Raw genomic sequence first — 12,956 nt, 5'->3', positions numbered from 1 at the left:
AGTCCCTCCCCAAATAGTGCAGAAAGGGGGCTTTGTGACAGGCACTGTGTTGGGAATGGATGGACTTCATCTATTTATTTGACTTCACTTTTTAGAGCGGTTTTAGGTTCACAGTAAAACTGAGCAGAAAATTCAGAAAGTTTTCCTTTAACTCCCACCCCCGCCACAGGCACAGCCTCTCCTACCATCAACATCCCTCATCGGATCATCTCATTTGTGATAACTGATGAACCTACATTGACTTATCATTAGCACCTAAAGCTCATAGTTTACATAAGGGTTCAACTCGGTGGTGTATACTCTATGGATTTGGACAAATGTATGATAACATGTATCCACCATTATGGAATCACACAGAATAGTTTCCCTGTCCTAAAAACCCTATGTGCTCCATCTATTCATCATCCTCCCACCCTTTACCAATCCCTGATCTTTTTATTATTGCCCTAGTTTCGCCTTTTCCAGAATGTCACATAGTCAGAATTATACTATATGTAACCTATTCATGAACATTATTTAATCCTACCTGAAACATATTAGGGCTTCCCTAGTGGCTCAGATGGTAAAGAATCTGCTTGCAATGTGGGAGACCTGGGTTCGATCCCTTAGTTGGGCAGATCCCCTGGAGGAGGACATGGCAACCTACTCTAGTATTCTTGCCTGGAGAATCTCCGTGGATGGAGGAGCCTGGCAGGCTACAGTCCATAGGGTGGAAAAGAGTCGGAAATGACTGAATGACTAAGCACAGCACAGCACAAAATATATTCTTGAGGTGCAGTGCTCGGCATTCCCAGACTCTGTTGGTGGCAGTGAAAACTGGTATGACCTTTCTGAGATGTCACTTGGGAACCTGTTTCACGAGCCTAAAAATGTTCATATCCTGTGACCCACTGATTCCACTTTTGGAGATGTATCCTAAGGACATAACCCCACATGTGCACAAAGCCCCTGACACAGAGCTGCTCAGCCAAGCAGCTTTTCACTCCACTGAAAAGAGAGAGACACCCCTGTGCCCAAGGGTAAATGAATCAAGGTTCACCCAACACAGTGCAAACCCAGGTCATCCTTTACTGGCGTGTTGTAGAAGAAAGTTCAATGATATGTGGACATACTTGTAATATATTAAGTCAAAACGCAGCATGCACAGTGTAACAGTGTAAATAACTGTAACAGATCGATATTTGTCCATGTCTGTCATAGTGATCATCATAAAGCTGGTATGGAAGGAATCACATCAAAATGTCATCAGTGGATTTCTTTGGTCCAGCGGTTAAGAACCTGTGCTTTCAATACAGGGAGCATGGGTTCAATTCCTGGTCAGGGAACTATCATCCCACACACTGCATAGCGCGGCCAAAAGAAAAAATAAAATAATTTCATTACTGTTAACTCTGCTCGGTGGACTCATGAATGATTTTTCCATACTTCTCAAAATTTCTAGAGCAGTTACTCCTTTTATTTTTTAAATTTATTCTTAATTTTTTGGCTGTGCCACATGATATGTGGGATCTTAGTTCTTCCACCAGGGATTGAACCCACACACCCTGCATTGGAAGCGTGGAGTCTTAAACACTGGACCGCCAGGGAGATCCCAGGTGCTCATTTTATAACTGGGAAACGAAACTGATTTTTTTTTTTTTTTTGAAACAAAACAGAGCATGGTTCTCATCATGTGATGTCTGTGAGCCTCGCCTGGGAGAAGCTTCATTCTCTCCGTACCACCACTGAACTCTGTCTGTTCTTATTTGGGGTCATGATGTGGTCGTTACTGTTGAGAAGTCCCAGTGCAGACAGTGTGCGGACCTGGCCTGAGGAGGCGCTCCCTGGGGGTCAGTGGCAGGCACAGCACAAAGCAGAAGCACTCCAGCTGTCCCGCGGAATCCACAAAGAACTGAGATGGCTTTTTTGATGGGCCATGAAGTTGCCTCAGGGCAGAGCACGCTGCCTGGCATCTTTGCTCCTTGCCAGCTACTCAGCAGCTTACTCAAGTTCAGGGTTCCAGCAGGTTTGAATTTATTTTTCTCTCCTCTCTCCTCTTTTTCTCATATAAATCCTATTTTCACCTGTAGAGATGAAACCAGTTTTTCAAATGCTCTCCTGTGCGTGCAAGTAAAACGGCATGCAAATAAGCCTCTCTATGTCTGACTGGGTCTTTGACCCTGAACTTCCTTGGTCTATCCTGGTGAGTGGGGAGTCCCTGGGGTGGAGTCCCGTTTCTCAGCCCCTGGTGTGATGCCGTCAGCCTGCCTGCAGGGCTGTCGCAAGAGCTTGCCCTCTGGTGTCACTGTCTCTTTCTCTAAGGCTGTTGTTGACGACACTGTTGGTTGCGTTACAGAGTCACCTCTGTCATGATCCTGAGGACAGATGTTCTCCGGGTTGAGTACCTAGAATGGTCTAATTTCCAGGAGCACTTGGTCCATTTTATCTAGTGAACTTCACAGCCACTGGGTGTTCACTTTCACTGTGCTAATAAAAACTGTGACCCATTCATTGATTTTGTGATACACACTTTTTTTTTGCATTAATCTCATCCCTAATTCATTTTCTGCCCCAAATAATCTACTTTAAAATTCTAATTCCTCCTTTTCTCCTACCCCTAACTGAAGTATTTTATGGAGGAGCCATGTGAATCATTGGGGAAACAAGGCTGCACGGAGAGATGGCCCCTCTTGGGCTCCCTCTTGGGCAGCGTCCACCTGCCCACAAGGAGTCCTGCACATGTGCATCAGCCCAGAGCTGACAACTCTCACATCATTTCACCCAGCTCATCCTCTGGACACGCTCCAGTTGGCAAAGGCCCCTCTTAAAGTGGTGCTAGGGTGTGCATGCGTGCACGTGCGTGCTCAGTTGTGCCCGACTCTTTGTAACCCCATGGACTGCAGCCTCGCCAGTCTCCTCTGTCCATGGAATTTTCCAGGCAAGAATACTGGAATGGGTAGCTGTGCCCTCTTCCAGGGGATCTTCCCAAGCCAGGGACTGAACCTTGGTCTCTTGCACTGCAGGCAGATTCTTTACCACTATGCCACCTGGGAAGCCCACGTGAAAGTGAAGTCGCTCAATCGTGTCCGATTCTTTGCGATCCCATGGACTGCAGCCCACCAGGCTCCTCAGTCCATGGGATTCTCCAGGCAAGAATACTGGAGTGGGTTGCCATTTCCTTTTCCAGGGGATCTTCCCGACTCAGGATCGAACCCAGGTCTCCTGCATTGTAGGCAGACGCTTTACCGTCTGAGCTACCAGGGAAGCAGGGATAGGTAATCCAGACATGGTTTACTGGCACCTTGAGCAGCATCGTTCCAAGAGCACCAGCACCCCTTGGACTGCTGTTAAAAGTACAGATTCCTGAGTCCACTCTATAGAGAGTGAATCAGAATCTCTGGGGCTAAAGTCCAGGGATTGGGCATTTAAAATTACCCCCATCCCCCACAGTGATTCTATGCATATTAATGTGAGGGAAACGTCCTTCAAAGAAAATGATCTAAGATTGATGTGAATAGACTTAAAGACTTGTTTGGTCCCATTTGATCTTGGCAATCCTTTGAAATTGTATTTGCCTGTATTTGAATCCAACTCATTATTGTCAGGCTGTCTGTTTATCACTTGCCATGACTTTTGAGATATTGACCTGTATCCGTGTATGTGTGTGTACTGCTTTGTACTGCTGGGACCCAGGAGGGTGGAATTCAGTCCTCCAGCTTGGAGATGCCTAAGACAAGGTCCTGGGTAACAACTTCAGCTTCTGCTGTGTCTCCTACTCCCAGTGAGAATCGTAAATGTGGTTTGATGATGAAGGTGCTGATAGCGAAGGTGACAGGTTCTGGTGGAGAAACAGCACCAAGGTGGTCGGACATTGACCCCAGGCAGCTGAACCCACAGCAAGCTTAAGGACAGAGAGAGGAGCGGTGAGGATGAGGGGGTCCTGGCATCAGATGGTCCTGGGTTCGGACTCTGCCCCACCACTTTGTGGCTGTGAGCCAGTAGTAATAACAATAATAAAAAAGCAGCCAACACACACAGCATTCACTGCGTGTCAGGTGTGTGTTAGACACACTGGTCTCTGTGTGTTAGACGTGAAGTCTCCCAGCTCCACGAGGGCGCTCTATTGGATCATCTGTATTTCGTAAGTGGGGAAAGCGAGGCACAGAGGTGCTAACTGTTGTCTAATGTCCCACAGCCAGATGGCGGCAGGGGTGGGATTTGAACCAGACCGCCTGCCCCCAGAGCCTGGCACTCGGTCATGCCTGCTCCTCTTTCTTCTTAGAAAGGCATACCTCCTTCTGCTTGGTTATGCGGTTCTCCAGATCTTGGACCTTTTTCTTTTCCTTCTCTATGGCCTCCTTTGCTTTGTTTTTCTCGTAGGCGATGCTGCTCTCGGAAATCTGGAAGTCAACAACAAGCGTTTTGAGGGTGTGTGCGTGAGAAAGGAAGGGAAAGCTAGCATTACTAATAGTTGATACCAGTGAGTCAGGGCTGGGGAGCTAGAGCTCAAGGAAGAGGATGCCCGTTGGAGAGAGACATGAGGACCGGAAGTCAAGTTGTGGTTAGGTATGTCCTCAACGGAGAGAGTTATTTGTCATTCAGGGTTTCTCGGCTGGTGTGCAGGAAGTGACAGGCTGGTGAGTGCTCAGGTCAAGGCGTTTGACACTGAGCCACTGACTAAACTACTAAATGGACAGACGGTGGCACCAGCGTGGTCCCTTGTTGGTACCTCACTTCTTGGGAGGTGGGGCAAGTGAGGCCAAGGGCAGGGGTGGGGGTGGGGGAATGCCTCCTGAGCCAGTAGGCCTGATGTCTATGGCTTCAAAGGATACTGGTGGTCTCTCTCCAACCTACGAAGGCTTGGGTCTAAAAACTGAAGTCCAGGACAGTCTGCTGCAGAGAACATTTACCCCGTAGATCCTGAGATGGGGAGGGGATTGGAACCCAGCCTCACCTACACAAGCCCCAGGAGGGACACAGCCAGAGTGGGGTCAAGAAACTATCTGCAGCTGTTGAAACTCTTGGAGTGATGCCTCCCACATCAATATAATGTTCACAAGAACATTTTAATGAAATAAATAATTCATCTATGCATAAACAAAAGACTGGAAAGATATGTACCAGAATGTAAATAATGGCTGTTTTGGGGGAATTGAGATTACGGTCATTTATATTTTCTTCTTTTCACTGGTCTGAATCTTCTAAATTTTCTTTAGTGAATGTGCATTATTGGGTAAAAAAGGAAAACTATTGAAAACCGTTATGCTTTGGGGGCGGCTGGTCCTGGAGAACAGATGATCTCCCCAACAACCCTGTGGTTCTAGCATCACGCCCTTGGCCTCCATCCCCACTGCCCTGCGCTGCACACAGGCCTCGCCACTGCGCCTGGGCTCTGACTCTCCTCCCTGCATGGGCTTGGCATTTTCTCACTGCCAAGTCTGCCTGAGACCATCCAGTCCCCACCCTGCCAGGCTGCGTCCTGCCTGATGTAAGAGGCCACCGCATGCTCCGTGGGAGGGCGTGCTCCCTTCTCTTATTTTGTGCTGCTTGGAAAATTACAAATGGAAATGATAATGACGATGTTGCCTGCTCTGTAAACGGTGCACGTGAGTGCCTGCACCGTGTAGTGAACGCAACCCCCCAGGCGGCATCTGCCTTCCATTTTGCAGGTAAGGAAGCTGTAAATGAGGCAGTGCGAGGGTGAGTAATGGGCCAAGCTCGCACGACTGGGCACCAGTTCAGATGCCAGTGCCCTGCCCTAGCCACTCTGCCACCTGATGTCTGGATCTTGCCTGAGCTGTCCTCCTGATTGAAGCCCCACCCTACCTGGAGGCAGGAGATGCGCCTGTGTGTTCATACGTAGGCTGGCACAGAGTCTGCCTCCCTGCTCAGCAGGGGCGCACGCTATAAAACTCCGCCCTTAGCCCACCTGGATAAGGGATGCCTGGGGGATGCCCCTTAACAAGGCTTGCTCTGTGTCGGTGCTCCCTCACCCCATGTGGACTCTGACCTCACTTCCCTGCCAAGGTCTTTGCTTGACTGTCCCGCCCCCATACCCCGCCATGCACACCATCCTCCCCACTCGATCTGGACTCTGAGCTCACCTGGGCAGGTGTTTCACAATGAATGCACTGACTCCTCGCAACAAATCTCTGTCACTACACCCACGTTACAGATGAGGGCACAGAGAGGGGCTTGCCCAGGGTCACACAACATGTTAGGGCAGAGCCGCAACTGGAACTGGAGTCAACTCGTTTGGCCCACACAGCTCTCCTGCCACGCCTCACTCTGCCCCTGACTCTACGGCTTCCTTTGGCTTTCTTGCCCTGATCCCTCCCCTTTGGTTTCCTTCTTGTTCCAGTATGATTTCATTCTTCCCGCCCTGCCTCCACCCCCCTGGCTAACTCAGGCGCCCTCCTTTGCACTTGGGACCCCTAACCTGGGGCATTCTCTTCCCGCAGATGTCACTGTAGTGTTCCTCTGCCCTCCAGGTCTCACTCAGTGTCACCAAATACGAGAGGCCCTCCCTGCCTGTGGGCCACTCTCTAACACATGCTGGTTTTGTACAGCCTGTGGCTCTGGGGTCACCTGGGAGTTTGTTTACATGGCTGTCTGCCCTCCGTCCTAAAGTGGCGGGCCCACGAGGGCATGGCCATGGCCCTCTAGTGCTCTGCAGTATCCCTGACACCCAGTAGGGCCTGGCACACAGCAGGTACTCCATAAATATTTGCAGATGGATGAATACAACTGCATCAAACAATTCACTGAGTTGCCCGCTGTTTCTGGACGTTACACAGGGCTGGCACGTGTCTCTTTGCACTCCCTGGAGCCCAGCTCCTAGAGATGACACCACAGGTCACTAAGGGCACTGCCACATGGCCTCCTGGCTCCAGGGAGCCCCTGTTTGACTTTCAGGGTGTGGCTCGGGCATTTATCCCTCCTCTCGGCCTTGGGGGTCTGCCTTCATGGTGGCTCCATGCAGGTGAGGCTGGTGAGCCCAGTTCCTGGGCTTGTAGGGGTGGATGTCACCAGCTCTGCCACAGCCTGGTGCTTGGACTCCCCTCCCCCCTCCCACATCACTCTCCTCCAGGGTGTACTTCTCATTTGTTCCAGAAGGCACTGACCCCTGGCACTTATCTGATGTGACTGCCGTGTGAGCTGGTTATGTACCTGTCTACTCCATCTTCCTCTGCAACGTTTGTCTCTACACCTGACCATCAGCCCAGGGAGGGTCTACTCGGGAGCCTCTGAAACTAGGAGGCTGGACCTAGGAGGGTGTTGTTTGGCTGTGCCCAAGCTGAAATACCTTTCAGTGATGAGGAGGAAGAGGATGCTGGCTGAAGGACTGACCCAGACTCCAACCAGGGGTCCTCCCCTGGAGGGCATCTCTCCTTCCTGGGCAGTTGACCAGCAGGGCTTATGGAGATGGTCCTCTGTGGGTGAGGGCAAGTCTAAGTACTTAATATACACTGTGCTGTGTGCGCTAAGTCATTTCAGTAGTGTCCGACTCTTGGTGACCCCATGGACTGTAGCCCACCAGCCTCCTCTGTCCAGAGGATTCTCCAGGCAAGAATACTGGAGTGGATTGCCATGCCCTTCTCCAGGGCATATTCCTGACCCAGGGGTTGAACCCATGTCTTTATCGCCACTTGGGAAGCCCCGAAAAACACTAATGGGTTTAATCTCATGATGCAGGAGTAGTTAGCCTCCCCATGTTATGGATGATGAAATTGGTCCAGGAGGTGAGGTGGTCTGCCCTACGGTCATACAGCTGGTGAGTCCTGTGATGTGACATTGGCAGCTCTGATCAGCGGCACTGCTCCCCATCAGCCTGCTTTACCACCTGCTCTACATCCGGGTACCAAAACACAGTCTCGCATCTGGTCCTGAAGCTGCTTCCAAGGGCTTTCGGCTGCCACCACCCACGTCCTCTCTCTCTGTTCCCCATACCTCCTTCTGCTGTGTTAAGTGGTTCTCCAGATCTTGCACTTTCCTCTTTTCTGCCTCTAAGGCTTCCTTTGCTTTTCTTTTCTCATGGGCCATGCTGCTCTCCAAAACCTGAAAATCAATGACCGGTCTTTTTGGTTGCCTGCACATTTAGCGGGGGAAATTGCTAGTGAGCATGATACCAATATTGACAGTAGCTCAATTGGTGGGGGCTGGTCTTATGTGCCAGGGCCCAAGGCCAGTGCTTCTCACCCAGTTTATTCTCATAGCATCCTCATCCACAGAGAAGTTGTGACCCCATTTTACAGGTGAGGAAACTAAAGAGTGGAAAGTTCCTGAGGAACCCAGGAGTCCTGCAGTTTGTTAGTGGAGAGGCCAGGACTGAGCCCTGGATATTGTTTGTGTGCAGAGGCCCCGGCAGGGAGCCAGTGAGGAAAGGCGACCAAGCCTGTCTTATTACGGAGTCTGAGTTCTTATCATCGTGCCAGGCAGCCTCTCTGATAAGAAGAAGAATCTCATTAATAATGGAATTTCCCATTATTGAAATAAATCTCTGAAATAGAATCAGGTTTCTAAAGGAGGGCAGTGTATTGAATTAATGAGCCACACATACAAATTTCTGGAAGGGGAGGGGACCAACCTCACAAGGGAAGCTTTGAGAGGATGGGAGGGCTATGGTTAGTATTTAGTGCCCATAATCAGGGATTTTTTTATCCAGGAAGCAACTTGCTGACGAGTTAAATGGTTTATGCAAATTGCAGAAGGATAGAAGCTGCCGGCAAAGCCCTTGTTTCTAGTCACTGCAAGAAAGGCACCTCATCTCTCAAATAGGTTATTATTATTACTACTTTTTTATATGCACCAAACTTAAAGTCTTTATTGAATTTGTTGCAATATTGCTTCTGTTTTGTTTTTCTGGCTGCAAGGCATGTGGGATCTTAGCTCCCCAACCAGGGGTCAAACCCACTCCCCTGGCATTGGAAGACAAAATCTTAATCACTGGACTACCAGGGGACTCCTGGAATGGGTTGTGTTTTAAACACCATTGGCTGTCAGATGTTTGGAAGTTGGAACGTGGTTTCCATTATAGCCAGTGGTTAGGGTCCTAGATTAGCCTCCAAAAATATTCAATCCATAATATGGATGAAATAGTATATATTTTTGTATAGTTCTTTCAGTGAAAAGCAGTTTAAAAAACTACAGCGGTTCTAATACCAGCCCTCAATGAAGCAGAAGAGCACTAGCATCATGGGAGCTCCACGTTTATTTTGAAGTTTGAGGTGGGTTTAGGGGTAAGACATTTTGCTGCCGCACTGAATCTGATCTCACATCGACACTCAGGACTTTGCTATGCAGCCAAGCTGGGCACCACAGGGAAGGCTGTCCTTGCACAACTCAGGCCCAAGTTGTGTCCCCGTTGGACACTTTGCTCCCACACTCCTGGGCAGGTCATGGGAATTAACCTTTAAAGTTACCTCCAAACCAGCCTTGTGACCTAGTGATTCTGTCATTCTTAGAGATTCATCTGACAGTGTGGTGCATGCCTGGGTGCAATACGCTTAGTTGTGCCCGACTCTTTGCGGCCCCACAGACTGCAGCCCGCCAGGCTCCTCTGTCCATGGGATTCTCCAGGCAAGAATACCGGGGCGGGTTGCCATGCCCTCCTCCGAGGAATCTTCCCGACCACGGATTGAATCCGTGTCTCTTGTATCTCCTGCATTGGCAGGAGGGGTCTTTATCACTAGTGCCACCTGGGAAGCCCCTGAAAGTGTGGAGGAAGGTCTAATGGAAAGAAAAATCACATGACTGTCTGAGGTTGACCAAAGCCTGCATCTGGGGTTCTGATCTCAGATTTTTCGACAAGAAGCCACACAGAGGTCCTGCTGGGCTGATGTTGTCCAAGGTGTGGGTGACCCGGCCACAACTCCTCTTGCCTTGGGGCTGTCCACCATCAGCCTGTCCTTAAATCTCCCTTCTGAAGTGCCCCGTGACCTCAAGACCGCTCAGTTCAAGGGGCTTCCCCATCCCTGTGCAGATGACCTCTCAGTGGCATTTCGCCCCAGCCAACCCTTGGAAGACCCTCCTCTTCCTCGCCATCCCTGGAGAAATGACTCAGGACCAGGCACTGACACTGTTTACACAGGCCTGCAGAGCACATCTGCACCAGAGACCCACGTGAGGCCCGACATGTAAACACCTCCCCTCCCTGGGTAGGCTCAAACTGCATGGGCTCTGGTCACAGGTTCCTCACTTCTCCCTTCCTGGGGGGCGGGCAAGGATTTCACTCTGAGAGGTAGGGATGTGGTGGAGGGTTAGTACAGTAAGTGCCTACACAGCACTGGAAGTACAGTGATGGTATTAATAGCCACTATTCATTGAGTGATGATTCTGGGTCAGACACTTCATTGTACATGATCTCTAACCATTATCTCACAGCCATCCTTTAAAGAAGGTAGGTACTGAGTCAGTAAGTAGCCCAGCCAGAATCTGAACCATGTCTCATCTGGATGCAAAGCCTCACTCTTCACCCCTTTACACTGCCCCAGGACTGAAGCACAAATGAGAACATCTAGTAAAAAAGACCCAGGGATCTGAGGGTGACCAAAGGTAAGTATATTCAAGTGAACAATGTAATAGGGCTTTGCCCAAAGCTAGTTTGGACACATCAGCAGAAGTACAACAGCTTTGCCTAGGGTGAGGACAGTCCTGCTCTAGGCCACTGAATGCTGGAGAACTGTGTCCAGTTTTGGCTACAAACAGTTTAAGAAGAAAGCAGATGATGGGCTGCAAACCCAGATGCCTGTAGGAGCTCAACAGTTACCTGAAATGCAATGAGTTGTGTTGAATGCAGTAGGGAATGGTGGGGACTGTGGCAAACATCTGCTAGTTGGTTCGGCTCCAGTGCATTTCTGCTGCAAGTAGGAAGGAGGGCCAGTCTTCCTGACTTTTCAAGAGAGGATGATAATCTGGGTTTGTCAGTAAATTTTATGAATTCAAGATAAAAAACTCTAGGACCAAGCATAATATGTCTATGGGCCCCTTTTCAGCCAGTGAGCTGCTAATCTGTCACAGGTTAGAGCAGCTCAGAGGAGGGGACCAAGGCCAGGCTCCAGGCCTGTGAAGGGCATTTGTGTCTGGAGAGGAGCCGGTGCCTCTGTTCTTATACATCTAAAAGGTTATTCTGTGGAAGAGAAAGCAGATGGGTCTTGCAGGAGCCCAGGGGGGTGGGTGGAGGGTTGAAACCTTTTCTGAGAGAGAATCTGAGTCAACTCAATCTAAAGGAAGAATTTTCTGCCAGCCAAGGCATCAACACTGGGATGGACTTCCCTGGGCTGTAGAAAATTTCTTGGTGGTGGAGATGAAGGGTGGGGCATTTTAGGATGTTGTTGGATTCATGTAGCCCTGAAGTCCCAGGATTCTGAAAGTCCTCCATTTTTAGGATTCAGGATGTAGTCCCCATGCAGAAAATGCATGTTACCAATCCTGATGTGTCCCCTAAGATTGTATTTTATGACATTTACAATTTTTGTATAAATTGTAGGCGAAAGGTTACAACTCTAGGGTCCTCTCCTAGAGTCCCCCTGCTTCTTCCCAAAGTAGCTGAGCTCCCCCACAGACAAATCCCTCTGGAAAACTCCACCATGCTTGACTCCCCATCAGCTGTGGTTCAAAACTTCCTTCCACATGGCCCTCAAGCTGGGTTTGGGTTCGAGCCACCCATCTCCCCAAGCTACATACCTTCTTCTGGTGGGTTAAGCAGTCCTCCAGCTCTTGGACTTTGCTCTGTTCTTCTTCTAATGCTTCCTTTGCTCTGCTTTTCTCCTGAGAAATGGTCTCCTCCAAAGCCTGAAAACCAATGACCGGCGTTTAACAGACAGAATTACAATGGCAGGAATCTGGATTCTGCTAGGCACTGCATGGGCAGGTGAACTCTTTACTACTCACAGCATCCCCATGGGGAGACTGTGGGCAGCTGAGAGCCTGGCAGCTGGGGTGGGCAGGCCCAGATGAGTGTCCCAGGTGAGTCCGTCCTGGCTGCCTGACCTCGACCTGGGCTCAGGCTGGCTCTGCCTCCCCGAATTCATACCTTCTTCTGCTGGGTTAAGCGATCCTCCAGCTCTTGGGCTCTCTTCCGTTCTTCTTCTAATGCTTCTTTTGCTTTGTTTTTCTCTTGAGTAATGCTTTCCTCCAAAGCCTGAAAGTCATGACTGTTGTTTAATAGACATAGTTACCAGGGTAGGAATCTAGACTCCGGGCCAGGCACTTCACAGATTACCTCTTTCATGTCTCACAACAAACCCATGGAAAACTGTGGACAGTATATCTAGGGTCTAAGATAATGGGGTCTGGAGTTGGCAGGGTCAGATTAGAGCCTGCGGCTGATTCTTCCTAGGGGTATAGTCTTGGGCAAGTGAGAAGCTTTAGAAACCTCAGTTTTCCCATCTGTACAATGGGGACAGTAAGAGTGCTTCCTGCATTGGGTTGATAGGAGGAGCAGATGAGATGATGAACCTGAAATGCTTGGCACATGATAATCATTCACTAGTAAAGATCAGTCGTTTCTTCTGTCATTTCCACTTTGTTGAGGAGGAAACAGGCTTAGAGAGATGAGGAATGTTTACCAATAAATCATATCAATGGGAAATTGAACACTGGTCCCTTTGATTCTAGAACGAGTAGTTGGCAAGCTACGGCATGCAGGCCAAATGTGGCCCACTGTCTGCTTTTTTTTGTAAATAAAATTTTATTGGAACTCCACCATGCTCATCATGGGTTGCCTTGGCACTGCAACCACAGAGCTGAGAAATCAGGACAAAGACATGACCTGCACAACTGAAAATAGACACTATGTGGCTCTTTATGGGAAAAGTTTGCTGACCCCTGATCTAAACTATTAGTGTGTGCATAAGTCAGGGGAATGTTGTTAACAGATCATAATAATAATAAAAAAAGAACGATAGCTTCATAAGTTAGCTACTCAGTCGTGTCTGACTCTTTGCAACCCCATGGACTGTAGCCTGCCAGGCTCC

At 49.3% G+C, this 12,956-nt stretch overlaps 1 protein-coding gene across 7 annotated transcripts in view; it reads right to left on the bottom strand.

The window, feature by feature from the left end:
* FHAD1 (forkhead associated phosphopeptide binding domain 1) overlaps positions 1-12,956 on the bottom strand; it is a 160,490-nt gene that overhangs the window by 32,965 nt on the left and 114,569 nt on the right. For 5 of the 7 annotated variants that reach the window (XM_040263983.1, XM_040263984.1, XM_040263987.1 and 2 more), the window contains 4 exons: positions 12,014-12,121; positions 11,665-11,772; positions 7,930-8,037; positions 4,272-4,379 (listed from right to left, as the gene is read on the bottom strand). In XM_040263983.1, the coding sequence (XP_040119917.1) occupies positions 4,272-4,379; positions 7,930-8,037; positions 11,665-11,772; positions 12,014-12,121 (432 nt within the window). The remainder of the gene's footprint in view (positions 1-4,271; positions 4,380-7,929; positions 8,038-11,664; positions 11,773-12,013; positions 12,122-12,956) is intronic. The other 2 variants (XM_040263986.1, XM_040263989.1) reach the window with 1 other exon arrangement.

Source organism: Oryx dammah, unplaced genomic scaffold (assembly GCF_014754425.2).
Source record: "Oryx dammah isolate SB20612 unplaced genomic scaffold, SCBI_Odam_1.1 HiC_scaffold_21, whole genome shotgun sequence".
Lineage (NCBI taxonomy): Eukaryota > Metazoa > Chordata > Mammalia > Artiodactyla > Bovidae > Oryx > Oryx dammah.
The sequence above is the reverse complement of the archived record's forward strand: the minus strand, read 5'-3'. Positions and strand labels throughout refer to the sequence as shown.